At 37.3% G+C, this 14,919-nt stretch overlaps 1 protein-coding gene across 7 annotated transcripts in view; it reads right to left on the bottom strand.

Moving 5' to 3' along the window:
• Positions 1–10,938, bottom strand: part of JAM3 (junctional adhesion molecule 3) — a 99,640-nt gene extending 88,702 nt beyond the window's left edge. The window contains exons 1-2 of one of the 7 annotated variants that reach the window (XM_007495155.2): positions 10,761–10,912; positions 8,435–8,540 (exon numbers count right to left, since the gene is read on the bottom strand). In XM_007495155.2, the coding sequence (XP_007495217.1) occupies positions 8,435–8,502 (68 nt within the window). In that variant the 5' untranslated portion in view covers positions 8,503–8,540; positions 10,761–10,912. Of the gene's footprint in view, positions 1–8,434; positions 8,541–10,440; positions 10,639–10,760 lie in introns of those variants that run through there. The other 6 variants (XM_007495156.3, XM_007495158.2, XM_007495157.3 and 3 more) reach the window with 6 other exon arrangements.
• Between the last annotated feature and the right edge of the window lie 3,981 nt (positions 10,939–14,919).

Genomic DNA, 14,919 nt, shown 5'->3' with positions numbered 1-14,919 from the left:
ATGGATTTTATTTTATAATAAGTGTTTTGCACAGAAAAGATATTGAGGAAAACTACTTCTGTAACTATCTCTTATAGAGGGCCTGACATCTAAAAGGGAACTGTATATGGATATAAACACATATACACAATACATATAAAATAAAATAAATATATATATATTTATATAAATAAAATACATATACACACGTGCACACAAAAACTGGAGAAGGGAATGGCAAATTACTCCAGTACTTTTGCCAAGAAAATCTAATGAACAGTATTGGCATGATATGGTCCACAGGACCACAAAGAGGTGGAGAAAACTGAACAATATGTGTACAAATGCATTTGTTCTTGTTCAGCAATGTCTGACTCTGTGATCCTGTGGACTGGAACACTAGGCCCTTCTGTTCTCTACCACTCCTTTTTTTTTTCCCTACAAAACCCTTACCTTCCATCTTGGAGTCAATACTGTGTATTGGCTCCAAGGCAGAAGAGTGGTAAGGGCTAGGCAATGGGGGTTAAGTGACTTGACCAGGGTCACACAGCTGGGAACTGTCTGAGGACAAATTTGAACCTAGGACCTCTCATCTCTAGGCCTGGTTCTCAATCCACTGAGCTACCCAGCTGCCCCATTCTCTACACTCTTAAAATCTGTCTAAGTTTATGTTGATTATTTCTATGACACTATCTATCCATTCATCTCATCTTCTGCCCATCCCCTTATCTTTTTGCCTTCGATCTTTCCTAACCTCAGATACTTTTCCATTGAGTCCTGTCTTCTTATTGTGTATCCAAAGAATTTAAGTTTTAGCTTTAATATTTGACTTTTCATAACATGCATATATCTTTTCCACAACAGAAATATGGGAAAAGGGGAATAGGCAAATTTTGGAGAAATACAAATTATTAATAACTACATGAGAAATTGCTCAAATTCCTTAATCTAAGACATACAACAAAATAATTTTTAGATACTACCTTAAACTCCAAAAATTGGCCCTAAAAAGTACCAAAAATGGTAAAAAAAAAAATTCAATGTTTTGTGGATTTTGTTATCAATGCATCTACAAACTGCCATGAACTTTTTGAAAAAACCTTGAAAATATTTAAGTTACAAAAATTATAATATTATTTGTCCAATATTATCCCATATTAATCTAATACTGCAATTATACACTAATATGTCATTAAAAGTGGGAAATTATCTATACACAGCTATTTAAATCTGCTTAATTTCTAACAACATAAAAATGGGTGAAAAAAATTACATTATATTATTATGTAGGAAAAGTAGCAGTAAAGTAGAGAGCTAGAGCCAACCTCACAATCAGGAAGACCTAGAGACATCTTGCCTCTATACCATACTGGCTATACATGATTCTGATCAAAACACTTGAATCTCTCATTTGTCCTTAGCAAATCTCTAAGAATCTAAATTGTAGGGAAGGGGCCTGCCTACAGTGGTAGAGGGAGTTTCCTATACCTAAGAAGTCAGGGATTCCCCATAGTCCATAAAACTATGATAGAATATTGTCACTATAAAATGATAAATAAAAGGAACATAAAGAAATGTAGAAAGGACAATACGAAATGATTTAAAATAAATCAGAGAGATAAGAACAATATATACATTAACTACAATTTTTAAGACAATAGAACTTTATAAACTGAAAATAATTCTGAAGGGAATAGCATGTAGTTTTGTCCTTAAGACATTTATTATGATTAATAAAAATATAAGTAATTTGAATTTTAGAGTTCTATTTGGAGTTACTTCATATTTTGTTTGACTTTATTAGCATGTGTTGAAAACAGTGTTTAAGACTACAAATTTGTCTTTCCTAAGCTTCACCCCTGAAATTCCAATTGTCTACTAGAACATTTCACTTGGATATTCCATCATCATCTAAAATTACATCTAAAATGGAACTTACTATTTGTCAACAAAAAATGATTTTTCTCAGATTTTCTTGTTCATGTTAATAGCCCCATAATTCTCTCAATCAACCAATTATTTTTTTTACTTCTACCCCTTTTCAGTCATAGCCAGTTCTACTTTATAATGTCTGAAAAGAAGCCATAACATTACTGTTGCTGTCATCCTAGTCTAAGTGGTTATGACTTCATATCTGAAATATTCAATAATCCCTTACCTGATCCCCTGGATTCCAGACTTTTCTCTTTTCATTCTGTCCTGTATAAAGGACACACATTCATATATATATATATATATGTGTATATATATATATATATGTAGTTATATTTATATAACCCCACTCAAATTAATTACAGAAGGCCCAAGACACAAGGACTGAATAAATCAATCAAAATTATAATTACAATAAAAATTTTATTTTTAATAAACATTTTATTTACTGAGCAGGAAGAGTAGTTCTAAAACCTTAGCTTCTGGAAGAACCACTTGTTTTTGCCTATCTTGTACCTCTCCTCAAACTTGACCTTGGCTTCCCTCCTAACCTTACCTTTTAGCACAGGGTCATGGTGAATAAATCCTTAATCAATTTGATAAGATTACATAATGTGCCTTTTCAATTAGATAAAGGTAGATTCTTGCCTCACAAAAAACATCTCGTGATTGGTTAAAAGAATCAAACACTTCCAAGCCAATGGATCATTAAGGGTCAGTATGATGGTGGAAGAGCTACAGGTTGAAGGATTCTAGTTGCAACCAAGAACTAGAAAGGGTACCATTTACGTTCTCTCCTTACCTCTTCCAACCCATCACTGATAATTTTACTAGAGAGGCTGGACCAAATGGGTGACATTCCATTCAGATGCAAGCAAAGAAAGATATGTATTGCTTAGGACAAACATAGATATGGACAGACAGCCACCTTAAAGAAAAAGCTGCTACAGGAGCATAACTGTTAGCTTTGAGAAGAATGCTAGCTATGCAACTCAAGAAAGGGCTTCCAAAACCCAAGAGCTGTGACTTTACCTTTTAACCACAATATTTTCTACTTTTGTGCTTCACTACTTTTCTACCCTAAATTTGAGCCCATTTTCCACAGGCACGTTGTGTGTACAAGGAGAGAGAATACTCCTGGATTTGGGAGAGGGAAGGGAGGAAACGATGTTCTATATCAAAGATTCTGGCTACATGATTTTTTAAATACCGTTAAGGGAAACCCCGCAAGGGTTAATCCTGGAACCCTAAGGAGGCAAAGCAATTAAAGTGGGAGCTAGAGCAATAGCCTCATTGGGGATGTTACATGTGTATAAAAAGCAGCTTGGCACAGTGGAAAGGGCCTTAATCTTGGAATCAAGAAAATCTAGGTTCAAATTCTACCTCAGGCAATTACTAGCAAGGTAACTCCAGGCCGATCACTTAACCTTTATGAGTTTCAGTTTTGTTCTCTGTAGAATGAGGAAAAATAACAGCATTTACTTGTTGAGGGGGATCAACTGAAATAATGTAAATAAAATAATTTGCAAACCTATATAAATATGTATAATTATTATATCCATTTTTCTTCCTATCTAGCCAATCAATAGAACACTAGAGCCTAGAAATCCAGGGTAGCCTTTCACTTTCCTTCTAATGCCTACCTCTCACTCGAACAGTGAACCCTCCAGACTTACATCTCCAGAGATACTTCCCCCTACACATTCCAAGGTGGGGAAGGGAGATGATGTTAATCCAGTCAGCTTTGGAACCCGGAGGAGCTAGCTAGAGCTGAGAATAAGTGAACCCTCTATAACCAGCAGAAAGGCTACTTTTCTTTTTATCTAGCTACATACCAGAACCTAGCTACCAAGGCAATTAGGTGGCTAGTGGATAAGCACTAGACTTAAAGAGTCAGAAAGGTCTGAGTTCAAATCCTACCACAGACATTTACTATCTGTGTGACCCTGAGCAAGTCATTTAACTTTTCTGTATCTGTTTCCTTATAAATGAGAGGTTTGGATTAATAACTTCCAATGCTTCTTCTAGTTCTACACCTATGATTTTATGATGTTTTGTCATCTCTGGTATACATGTACCACATTTTCTCTGCAGTGTAGGCTTTTCACCTCTTAGGGAATAATAAGACAATATGAACACTGCTAATAGAAGACATCTAATCCCTGTGACTGCCTACACCTTCACTTTTTTGAGTGTCACAGATCCCTTTGGGAGCTTAAAGACCCTTTTCTTAATGATATTTTTAAATATATAAAGTAAAATGACAGGATTACAGAGAAAACTAGTTATACTGAAATATAATTCTCAAAAAAATGTTTTTAAGTTCATGAGACAGCTAGGTAACTAAATGGATAGAGTGTCAGACTTAGAGACAGGAGGTCCTGGGTTAAAATTGCCTCAGACACATCCTCACTGTGTGATTCTGGCCAAGTCACTAAACCCCAAATGTCTAGCTCTTATTGCTCTTCTATCTTGAAACATAGTATCAATTCTAAGACAGCATAGTAAGGAAATAAAAAACAAACAAATGAAAAACAAGTTAATGGGGCCCTAGATTAAAAATCCCTAGTCTAGATCACAGTTCCCTTTATACACATACACATAATCATCACTTCCCCATATGTGCTTTGAAGAGTATAAACTCCTTGAGGGGCAGGGTCCCAGCACCAAACACAGTGCTTATCACAGAATAGGAACTTAATATTTGTCAAGTGACTGATTATAACATTGTATAACCAGACTAATATACTTAAAACACTCCTCTAATTGTATTACTCCTCTGTTCCACAACTTTCAATTTCTGTAAGAATCTCCCCTGAAATATTTTAAAAGGTGATTATGGTTGTGAAAATTCTGCCATTATAGGAACCACAAGGCATCTCAGAAACCAAGTTTCTGAGCCTAGGGGTTGACTTAGACAGACCTTGAGGTCCTAGTCTAATAATTCCTTCACTTTATAGGTGAAAAAATAAGAGGATCAGAGAAATGACTAAGTAAAATAATGTACATAAAGCCTGTGGTGAGCCTTAAAACTCTATAGCAGTGAAGGTGAATCCATGGCACAGGTGATGGCATGCAGAGACCTCTCTGTGGGCATGTGTGCTATCACCTACCAGAGTTCGTTACTAGAAAGGCAAAGGGCCTTGGGCAGAGCTTTCCCCTGCCCCCTTTCCACCATGCCTGATAGCATTTTTTCACATCACCTACCTCTCTGCACAGCAGCCCAATGGGAGAGCTTACTCCCTCCCCTATGTGGGTTAAGGGTGGAGTGGGCCGGGGCACTCACTAATTGGGGGGTCAGGGCACAGCACTCAGTCTCTGGTCGGAGGGCAGGCACAGCATTCAGTTTAGGGGGTGAGGTGGGGGTGGGGCCTGGCACCATCTCTAAAAGGTTCACCACTACTGCTCTATAGTAAGCTATTCTTATGATTATTGTTCTTCAACAGCTCCCACCACAAAATCATTCACCACAAAATGCCTCTTCATTCTGACCTCAGCCCTCATTTCATGTTCCTCAATGCAAATTCTGTATTACAGCTAAACAGATTCATTTGGTCCCTAAATACATATGGATTTTTAGTTCCATTCTTTGCTCATGCCATTTCCCTTTCTTGATGTGTCTTCCTCCTGGGTTTTCTCTTGTTCAGTCATTTCAGTCATGTCCAACTCTTATGACCCCATTTGGGGTTTTCTTTATGAGTGGTCTGCCATTTCCTGTTCTAGCTCATTTTACAGATGAGGAAACTGAGGCAAGCAGGGTTAGGTGACTTGCCCAGGGTCACTCAGCTAATAAATGTATAAAGTGGGTTGGAATTCAGTTCTTCCTGACTCCAGGCCCAGTACTCCATCCATTACACCAGTCTGTATCCTATCCATACTTCAAGGCCTAAATTAAAAGTCCCATCTCCTCCTTGACCAATACATTCCAAAATGAGCTTCTTTCTTTTTTTGAATTCTCATGGATCATGCTGCCTGATGGTTTTAGGTATCTCTTAATACATTTGTTCTTTCTCTCCAATTAGAATATAAACTTTTTGAGGGTAGGAAGTGTATTTCATAATCTTTTTTTAAAATTCTCCATAAGAATCCTATATGTTAGATACTTTACACTATGCCTCACATGTATAACAGGCACTCAAACATTTGCTGATTAATTAAACAATCCAACATCCTGAATGTTAACACCTTAAGGACAAGAACCAGGATAAATAAAGCAGCTGTCTTAGTACTTGGTGTAGTCTCTGCCTTACTTAGTACATCTATGCTTTATCCTAAAGGCTTAACAAAGTTTCCTTAGTAAGATATCCTGTGAGGAAGCTTATATTGGGCAGGAAAAACTGATAAGGGTGCATCAGCTGACAACTCACATCAGGAAACATCTTTGAGAATGGTACCCTTTCCCAAAGTAATTTCTCACCAAAGGAAGTTAATTTGACCTTTGCCATCTTATCCCTTAAGATGAAAAAAACAAAGATCCACCAACTGCTTCCCTCTAGGATGTGTTCCTACCAGTTTCCCAGCAAGTAATCTAATGAGAATGCCACAGTTGATCATTTTGAGACCTTTCCCCTATCCAAAAGCTAGTGACAGCTAATCTTTCATTAATGATTCAGAAAGAACACATGATCAAACAACTGAATCCAAGTTAGTCCCACCCATTTCAACTCTGACTGACTCAGGAGACATAAACAAGCACATTTTATTTGCTGTTAAATTAAACTTGTAAAATTTCCCTAGACATTTAGGAAGTAGACTAACTATTAAGGGGAAAAGTAAAAACCTTTCATTATTCTATCTGTTAGTAGTCATAGTAAAATATAAATGTTGAGACCAGCTATTTGTATTAATTATCCTTATGCTAAGAAACCACACACTTAAATTGCTTTAATTTCAGAGCTAGTTTCTAGGTGCAGAGACAATTTACCAGTTGACAAGCAAGTTTGATAAAAGGTTGAAAGCCAGTTAAGTCTACCAGCATTTTACTGTGCCACTTATCAGAGGGAGGGAAAGGGAAAGATACACATACAAATACATACACACATACAAATTAACTACAGAACACACACACACATATAAATTAACTACAGAACACTACCATGCAGTACAAGAGCCAAGTGTTAAGCTATGTGGTATGGAATATGTGTGCTAGTAGAGTTAATTCAGAGTAAAAAAAAACTACAATGTAGATTGTTCAAAGACGACTTTATGAGACAGACATGAAAATTTAGTCTGGATAGAAAGTTTGAAGCAAGGATTACATATTCTATACATACATATAGGTATAACCAAAAAAGTTTGATATGGCCTCAGTTAATGAAAAAAAATTGGAAACTTTTTTCCTACTCATCAGAAACAAAATTAAACTCTGTATAAGCATTTTGTTAGGAGTTGAGAATATAAAGATATATAAAGACTTGGGAAATGTAACACGGAGGATACGTTACAATTATGAACATAAAATAACTCAAAGGGAATATTAATTCAAAGGCCTAATTTGCACTTATTTTATATCATAACCAGCCATGACAAGTGGCAAACAGGCAGTGGATCTCTATGTAAAATATCACCACAATTACTGTCCTTGTTAAACTGAGTGTAAAGGAATGTGCAACTTGGTAAATTCACTTTCAGGCATCTCTTTATTTGCTGGTGAAGTTATTTGTATATACAGTCAAACTTAGAAGCTAGGTACAGAATATTCTAACTTGCATTCTGTTGTAGTGATGCCACATTCACTCTGCTTGATAGTAAACAGATCTAAAAAGGGAAGCCAAGTTCAGAACTAGAACTAGGGCATCATCTACTAGCCTGGATGTATTCTGTCTGTGCATACATGAGCCTAGGCACACACAAACCCCACTTTTTTTTTTCATTTATTCCACTTGTGCTTGAAGAAAAATTCAAAGCACTTAAGAGAATGGAATTTATTGGTATCATATTCTCTAACAACAGCTGTTAAGTTGGTCGTACCAAATCCACAGCTTCTTCTGTTACATTCTATGGCCACATCAGACAGCTTTTGCTTGATATAAGTTTGAAAATATATTGAACCAGTTCGTGGTCTGGTTCCCTTTTGGGCAAGTTTCATAAAGCTGGAGGAAGATATGTTTGGCAGTTTCTTCTGGATATAATGCTTCACTGTAATTACTTTCAAGGGAAGATCTCGGATAGCTAACCATTCAGTTTCCCTAGCAAAAGCACTCAAGAACAGTTGACTATGAACAAGTCATTTCAGGAATGGGCAGCTGACTAAAAGCCACAGTCTGCTTTCAAAACAGATGGATTTTTACTTTTTAAAAAAAAGATTAACTCAAATGAAGATCTTGCCTATTCACAAAAAAGGATCATGGGATTTTGAGGTGAAAGGAACCTTAGAGATCATCTCATCCAATCCCCTCATCTTCAACTTTCCTGAAGTTAAACAGAACTAAAAGTCAGACAATAAGGTAAAGCAATGGAGTTGGCCATTGTCCTAAGGCCCTCTTCAAGAGTCTAAACAAATAATGAGGACAGGATTTATTACCTGGAAATCTTGAATTTGCAGATTAAGTTAAGCTTCAATACACAAACTGTCTTGTTCCAGAGATACATATTGCTACAGTTTTAATTCCAAATGAAACACTTTTTATCTAGGACATCAAAAGATTAAAAAAATAGTAATTGCTATGTTATCATTTTTAAAAGGTACCTGGCATAAAATCTGTAAATCTGAATTGTAGTTGCAACCAGTTTAACAAAGTAATATTTTATATACAAAATCACTCAGGATTTAATAATTGCTCATTTGGTTCAGTTCATTTACAATTCCTACTTAACAAAAATGTCTGATTTATTAACACATTCTTGAAGATTCCCAAACTTTATAATGCAGAGATGACCACTGACATGATATATCAAAGTCCATGAACCAAGACAGTATGCTTGAATATCTTTACATATCATAAAGGTAACGAAGAACAATGAAAAATGGAAAACTACCAAGGCCCTCTAAAGGATGAAGAAACTTTTTGGAGGATGTGAAACCATATGCTGAAAAAAATAACTATGTTCTAAAAGTGCCAGGGCTTGCACATTAATGATTATTTTCACTTCTTGACATTCTGTTGTGCATGAAGGCTAAATTCTACAAAGATAACCCCTCCAGGAAAGAGCAACAGGAGTTAATGGCATGTAAAATCTTCACAGATCTTCTAACAAATGACCAAAGTGAAACTCATTCCTGAACAGAATTAGCAAATGTTTCTGCAATAAAAACTGCAAACTTTCATGTGGACTGGTCCCTACAACAATAGACAGTTGTTCCTCTGAGTGAATGGGACTCAGTGTCAACCTCACCACCACAGTCAGGAACTGGACATTCCTGACACCCTTGTCCCCTGCTTAACCTACAATTGCTTTTTTTTTTCCAATCCTTTTCTTTGTTTAGAAACCAAAATTAAATAGGTATGGATATCACCTATATACCCTTAAACACTATTCTGACACCAAGGCCTACGTTATCACAGCTCCTTCCTACATTTTCACCATCTCTAAGTCCAATATATATCTAATTAAATTTCTACAGCAAATTGGACACTATGCCCCTCTTCAAGAAAAAAAAAAAATTTCCTTTTTCTGTAGATGCATATCAGGAATCATTAAGTGATATAGGGGGTGGTGACCAAGATAGAAGATAACCAAGTCTTAGGAGTCTTAACACTCTGAAAAGGGACCTAGACCTCAGGGGAGGAGGGAGAGGCAAGCAGTTATAGCATGGGATAGTGGGAAAGAATTTGATGTAGAGTTAGAAGTGGTAGATTTGAGTCCCAGCTAGCTCTATGACTTCTAGCAAGGCACTTCCCCGATAAAATGTCAATAAAGATATACTCCCCTTGACTAACTCTGAGTTACATTATTTTGTGGCTCAAACAAGAAAATATATAAAAGGCTTTGTAAATTGTACAAAATATGTTTGTACTGTGCTTTCCATTGGAAGGCATATTTAGGAAGGGAAGAAATATAGCTATGACTATATATCTTTATATCCCTATATATCTATGGAGTGAGAAAAAAGATTATGTTATAGTCATGTAACCAATATATCTATAGATTTATTTCTATAAGTATATGTATTATCTCTACATAGCCTATACATAGGATAGACTACAACTTTATATCTATAGCTTTGTTTGTTAACTGAGGTAACTGGGAATCCTTTCAAATGGATTTTATGAGCTCTCAAACCAGGACGAGGTAAAAACCCACAAAGCTGTCCCGAGTCCTGGTCTGTGTGGTGGGTGCAGATCAGACCGAGTTCTTCAGTATACAGAATACACAAGCAGACTTCCCAGACCTATATGGCATACAGGGCAAAGGGGAAGAGAGGCTATGTCTGGGGTCCTGCAACTCAGCTATCTGGGGGGCATGACTCTCACTGGTCCACCACTCTGCGGGCACGACGGCCCCTTCTCCTCAACACTGAAATCGACCCCCTCTTTCTTTTCCAGAAGACTCTGACCCCTTTTCCTACTAACGCGGGGTATCACTCACTTTCCCTGAAAGCGAGTGTCCCTTCCATTCCCCACTCCACGCTGTGCCCCCCAGCAGCGCCCCTTTGCATCCAGAGGTGGGCTCGGATGGGAGGCTGTAGTGTCCACGCGGCGCCGACTCGACGTGCGCGCGCGCGGACCGTTACTCCGCCCGGGACCGTTACTCCCTCTCGGACCGTTGTTTTTGTCATTTTTTTCCGCCCGGTTATTCTCATTCCCGAGCCACCCCGGGCCCGCTCGGCTCCCGACCCCTTCCTCCTCCTCGGTACCCTCTCCTTCCCCAGACCCGGCTTTCCCTCCGCCTGGAACGCTCGGACTCACTCCGCACAAACAGCAGCAGGACGAGCAGGGACGGCCCAGGGCAGAGGCGGAGGGGCAACCGCCGACTCAGCGCCATGTCGAGGGCTACTAACTGAGGGACCGCCAGAGCCGAGCCACGACTCCTGTGAGGAGTCGCTTCTGCCCTGCGCCTGCGCCCAGCCCGCCCCTAGAACGGATCGACCCGCCCCCAACTACCATAGCGACCACAGGACCTAGCAGCGCCGTCTCCGGGGTAACCGAAGATGCTGGAGTTTGGTTACCATGGAATCGGGGATGCTCTCGTCTGGGGCACATGAGAACCCTTTTCAATGAACTTGGAAGAAGGGAGGGGTGGAGGGTGATCCACGTACAAAAAAGGGGCGTGCATGTGCGGTAACCATAGATACTGGATGCATAAAAGAAGAGACCAGCATAGTCTATGGTTCATTCCTTCATTCGAGTCTGGATCTGGGAAGAGAGGAGACAAAATTCAGAAGCTCATGTATCCAGTTATGCAAACATGTATAGATTCAGGAATCCCCTGATTAACTCAGTGCAAATCCAACCCAGATGGAAGGATATGAAATTTCATTTTAAAGCATAAACAAAGCATAAATTTTAAAGCATAAACTAAGACTATATGTTATACAAAATACCTCAAAAAATTTAATGGAGTTTTAAGCTATTAAAATTTAAAAGTGCACTAAGACTTTTGGCACACCCTTTATATCCCTCCATTTTGTCTGTGGTGAATGGGAAGTTAGACCAAGTGATTTAAGGTCATTTCCAACCCTTAAACTCTTTGAAAAAAATACTGCACAGAAAGATGATTTCATTGTGGCAAGAGAGATATTAATACAATTATATCTTCAAAAGATCATGTATGAGAATTTAATGTTATTTAATTTAAGAGAAAATTAAATTTCTGTAATACTATCATAGAATTTTAAAATCAGTATAAATTACATAAGGGCAAGTGCTGTTTCACCTTTGTTTTTGCATCCACATTGGCTAGTATGGTACCAAGCACATAGAAGATATTTAATAAATTCTTGTTTGAGTGATTTCTGTGACAGAACCAATGTAATGTTGATTTTTTAAAATTGTATCACCAATATAAGTTTTAATATGAATGAAAACAGGCAGTCTTATTCTAGAAAATGCAAAGATATATGAGTAGTTGAAGCTAAGATTTAAAAAGGCATGTGTAAAAATAATATGAAGACAAGTGGACAAGATCAGGAGTGAAAGAGTAAAGAAAATAGAATGGAGAGTGAACCAGATTCAGAGAGAATACTGAAATCTATCCATAATACATTCTTTTTTTTTTTAAACCCTTACCTTCCGTCTTGGAGTCAATACTGTGCATTGATTCCAAGGCAGAAGAGTGATAAGGGCTAGGCAATGGGGATTATGACTTGTGTCTGAGGTCAGATTTGAACCTAGGACCTCCCATCTCTAGACCTGGCTCTCAATCCATTGAGCTACCTAGCTGCCCCCTACATAATACATTCTTGAAATCATTTATTCTTTGGAAATCCCTAACATTAAAACATTCAACATTTCAATATTCTGGGAGTGGACAACATATATAGTAACTTCATGAGTCTAAATAAATACCCTAAAATATTAAAACCATGATCAGTAAGGTATATTTTTATTATATTGAGGACTTTTGTTTAGTTTTTTTAATATATTCATCTCCAGTCCTTCCCACAGATGCCAAAGTAATCTTCCAAAAGCACAGACAGAAACTTCTATCCCTCATTTCTCCTAGGATAAAATACAACCTTTATGAGCCTGCATCTGAAGTCCTCCATAATCTGTAATCTATCTTTCCAACCATATTTCACTTTCTTCCCCTTTGGGCTATGAAGATAGGAATAACTCTTCCCTGTCTATTTTTAGCTAATCAAAATCAAGAACTCAAAACACCCCTACTTACCATTAAGTATGAGAGTTCACAAATCACTAGAGTAAGCTCACACCTCCAAAGGCCACTGCCCCCTACCCCCTTCACCCCCCAAAGTGCTAGGCAAATTGAAAGACAACAATTGGTTTCTGTGGAGGAGTGACAGGAAATGATGTGGGAAAAGGAGCATAAAAGAAGAGACCAGCATAGTCTATGGTTCATTCCTTTCCTGACCTTTGGAGTGAGTGGCTGAGATTCCTGCCTTGGCTTTGGAAGAAGCTGTTTTGGTGAAACTCTGGCTGAAGACACCACCTGGACTTCTGTCTGAGGATTACTGGGAAATCCACATGGAGATCAGACTTGGGGAAGCCCCTACTGGGGCTGAGACAGACTTTAATGGAGAAGGACTGGTAGGCTTGTTAGGAATCTGTCTCTTTATCTACATTTTATATTTTCACTCTTTCAACCTCTTTATAAATAAAAACTGCTAAAAGTCATTTTTACCTAAGTTATAATGTTTTTAAAATTAGTGACCTCAATGTTACTTTTTCTCTCTTATTTGGTTACTATATCTCTCTTATAAATTTAAACCTTACAGGGTCACTCAAATTAAACTATCAACCCCACTTCTCAAACTCCACATGCCAACTCCAGCCTCTGTATTTTTATACAGGTAATCTTCCATTCCCTGAATTCATTGAGGACTCACCAGTGGTTTAGTGTTCTTTTCCTCCTCAGATAGCTCTAGAGAACTTTGTCTGATTTTTCCTCTGTCCTCTTTGCTCTTACTTTGTACAATATTTAATTGTGTGTAAATGTGTACCGTTAGATATAAGCTCCATGAATTCAGAAAGTATTTTATTTTTTGTTCAAATTCCTTCCTCCACTGCTCCATCCTCCCCAACTCCTCATACCTAATATAGTCCTTTACACATGATGAGACACTGTGCCTCAAATGGATAGTTTGTTGAACTTGGAACCTTAGGCTCCCCGATCAAGAGTGGAATCTATAATCTCTGGTCTAACATCCTCATTTTAGAGTTTAGGAAACTGAGGCCCAAGAAGATTAAATGACTTGTCCAAGGTCACATTGGTAGATAAGATTTTAACCTGACTCCAAAGGCAGGCCTCTTTACATTGAACTACATTGGGTTCAAATCTTATCTCTGTGAAAATGACCACGTCATTAACTTTTAAATTATTCTCAAACTTAGCACTTAATTATTTAATTCTAGGTAAGAACATTTGGAAATTTCACTATATAAAATTCCATCAATAAAATATTGTATAATTTTTATTTAAAAGATCATATCAGGAGTGATTTTTTAAATAAAACTTTTTAATAGTGTAGTCTTCCAAATATTTTACAAGTTTCAAATGATTATTTTTTTCCCTAACCTCTCAGGTAAAAATGTATACTAGCTTTACACAAAAATTTTAAAAATATTCAGCTGGAAAGATTCTGTCTGACCCATATATTTGAAACAGATCCCCCTACACTTTGTGTTAGGCAGTAAACATTTTAACTTAATACTATACTTCAAGTCTTAGAAAGCAACATTCCATGGAAAATTCTGAGAAAAATCTTTAAGGTATGAATCATTGAGACAAAGAGTACATTAATAGGGACACTAGAGCCTCACAAAGCTATGAGACCCATAATTACTGCGAAGCAATATCTTAATGAAGCAAAAACACAAACTCTTCAACAGAAAATGTTGATTAATTATGGGTGAATAATTTATTGGGAAGTGAAACAGAGTAACTAGAAAGGTTTAATATGTAGTGAAAAAATGAGATCTATGTAAAAATTGTAATAACTAGAGACAGAAAGGTCCTACCTATGTGAAAATATTGATAGCAACATTTTTTTTTAACAAAAGGAACTGGAGAGGGCAGCAAGGTGGCTCAGGGTTAGAGACAGGATTCAAATCTGGCCTCAGACACTTCCTAGCTGTGTGACTCAGGGCAAGTCACAACCACAATCACCTAACTCTTGCCACTCTTCTGCCTTGGAACCAATATATAGTATTGATTCTAAGATGGAAGGTAAAAGTTTAAAAAAAAAACTGGAAACAAAGTAAATGTGCATTACTTGGGGAATGGCTACCCAAATAGATTGTGGTACCTGAATGTAATATTATTATGCTAATATTACTGGAAATGATGAACTTAAATGATGAACTTAAAGAAATTAAAGGAGCATAAGACATGTGAACTGAAATAAAGTAAACAAAATCAAGATAATAATATGAAATTTTAACTAGC

The sequence above is a fragment of the Monodelphis domestica genome, chromosome 4, assembly GCF_027887165.1.
Source record: "Monodelphis domestica isolate mMonDom1 chromosome 4, mMonDom1.pri, whole genome shotgun sequence".
NCBI classification, from domain to species: domain Eukaryota; kingdom Metazoa; phylum Chordata; class Mammalia; order Didelphimorphia; family Didelphidae; genus Monodelphis; species Monodelphis domestica.
This window is presented reverse-complemented; position numbering and strand designations above follow the sequence as displayed.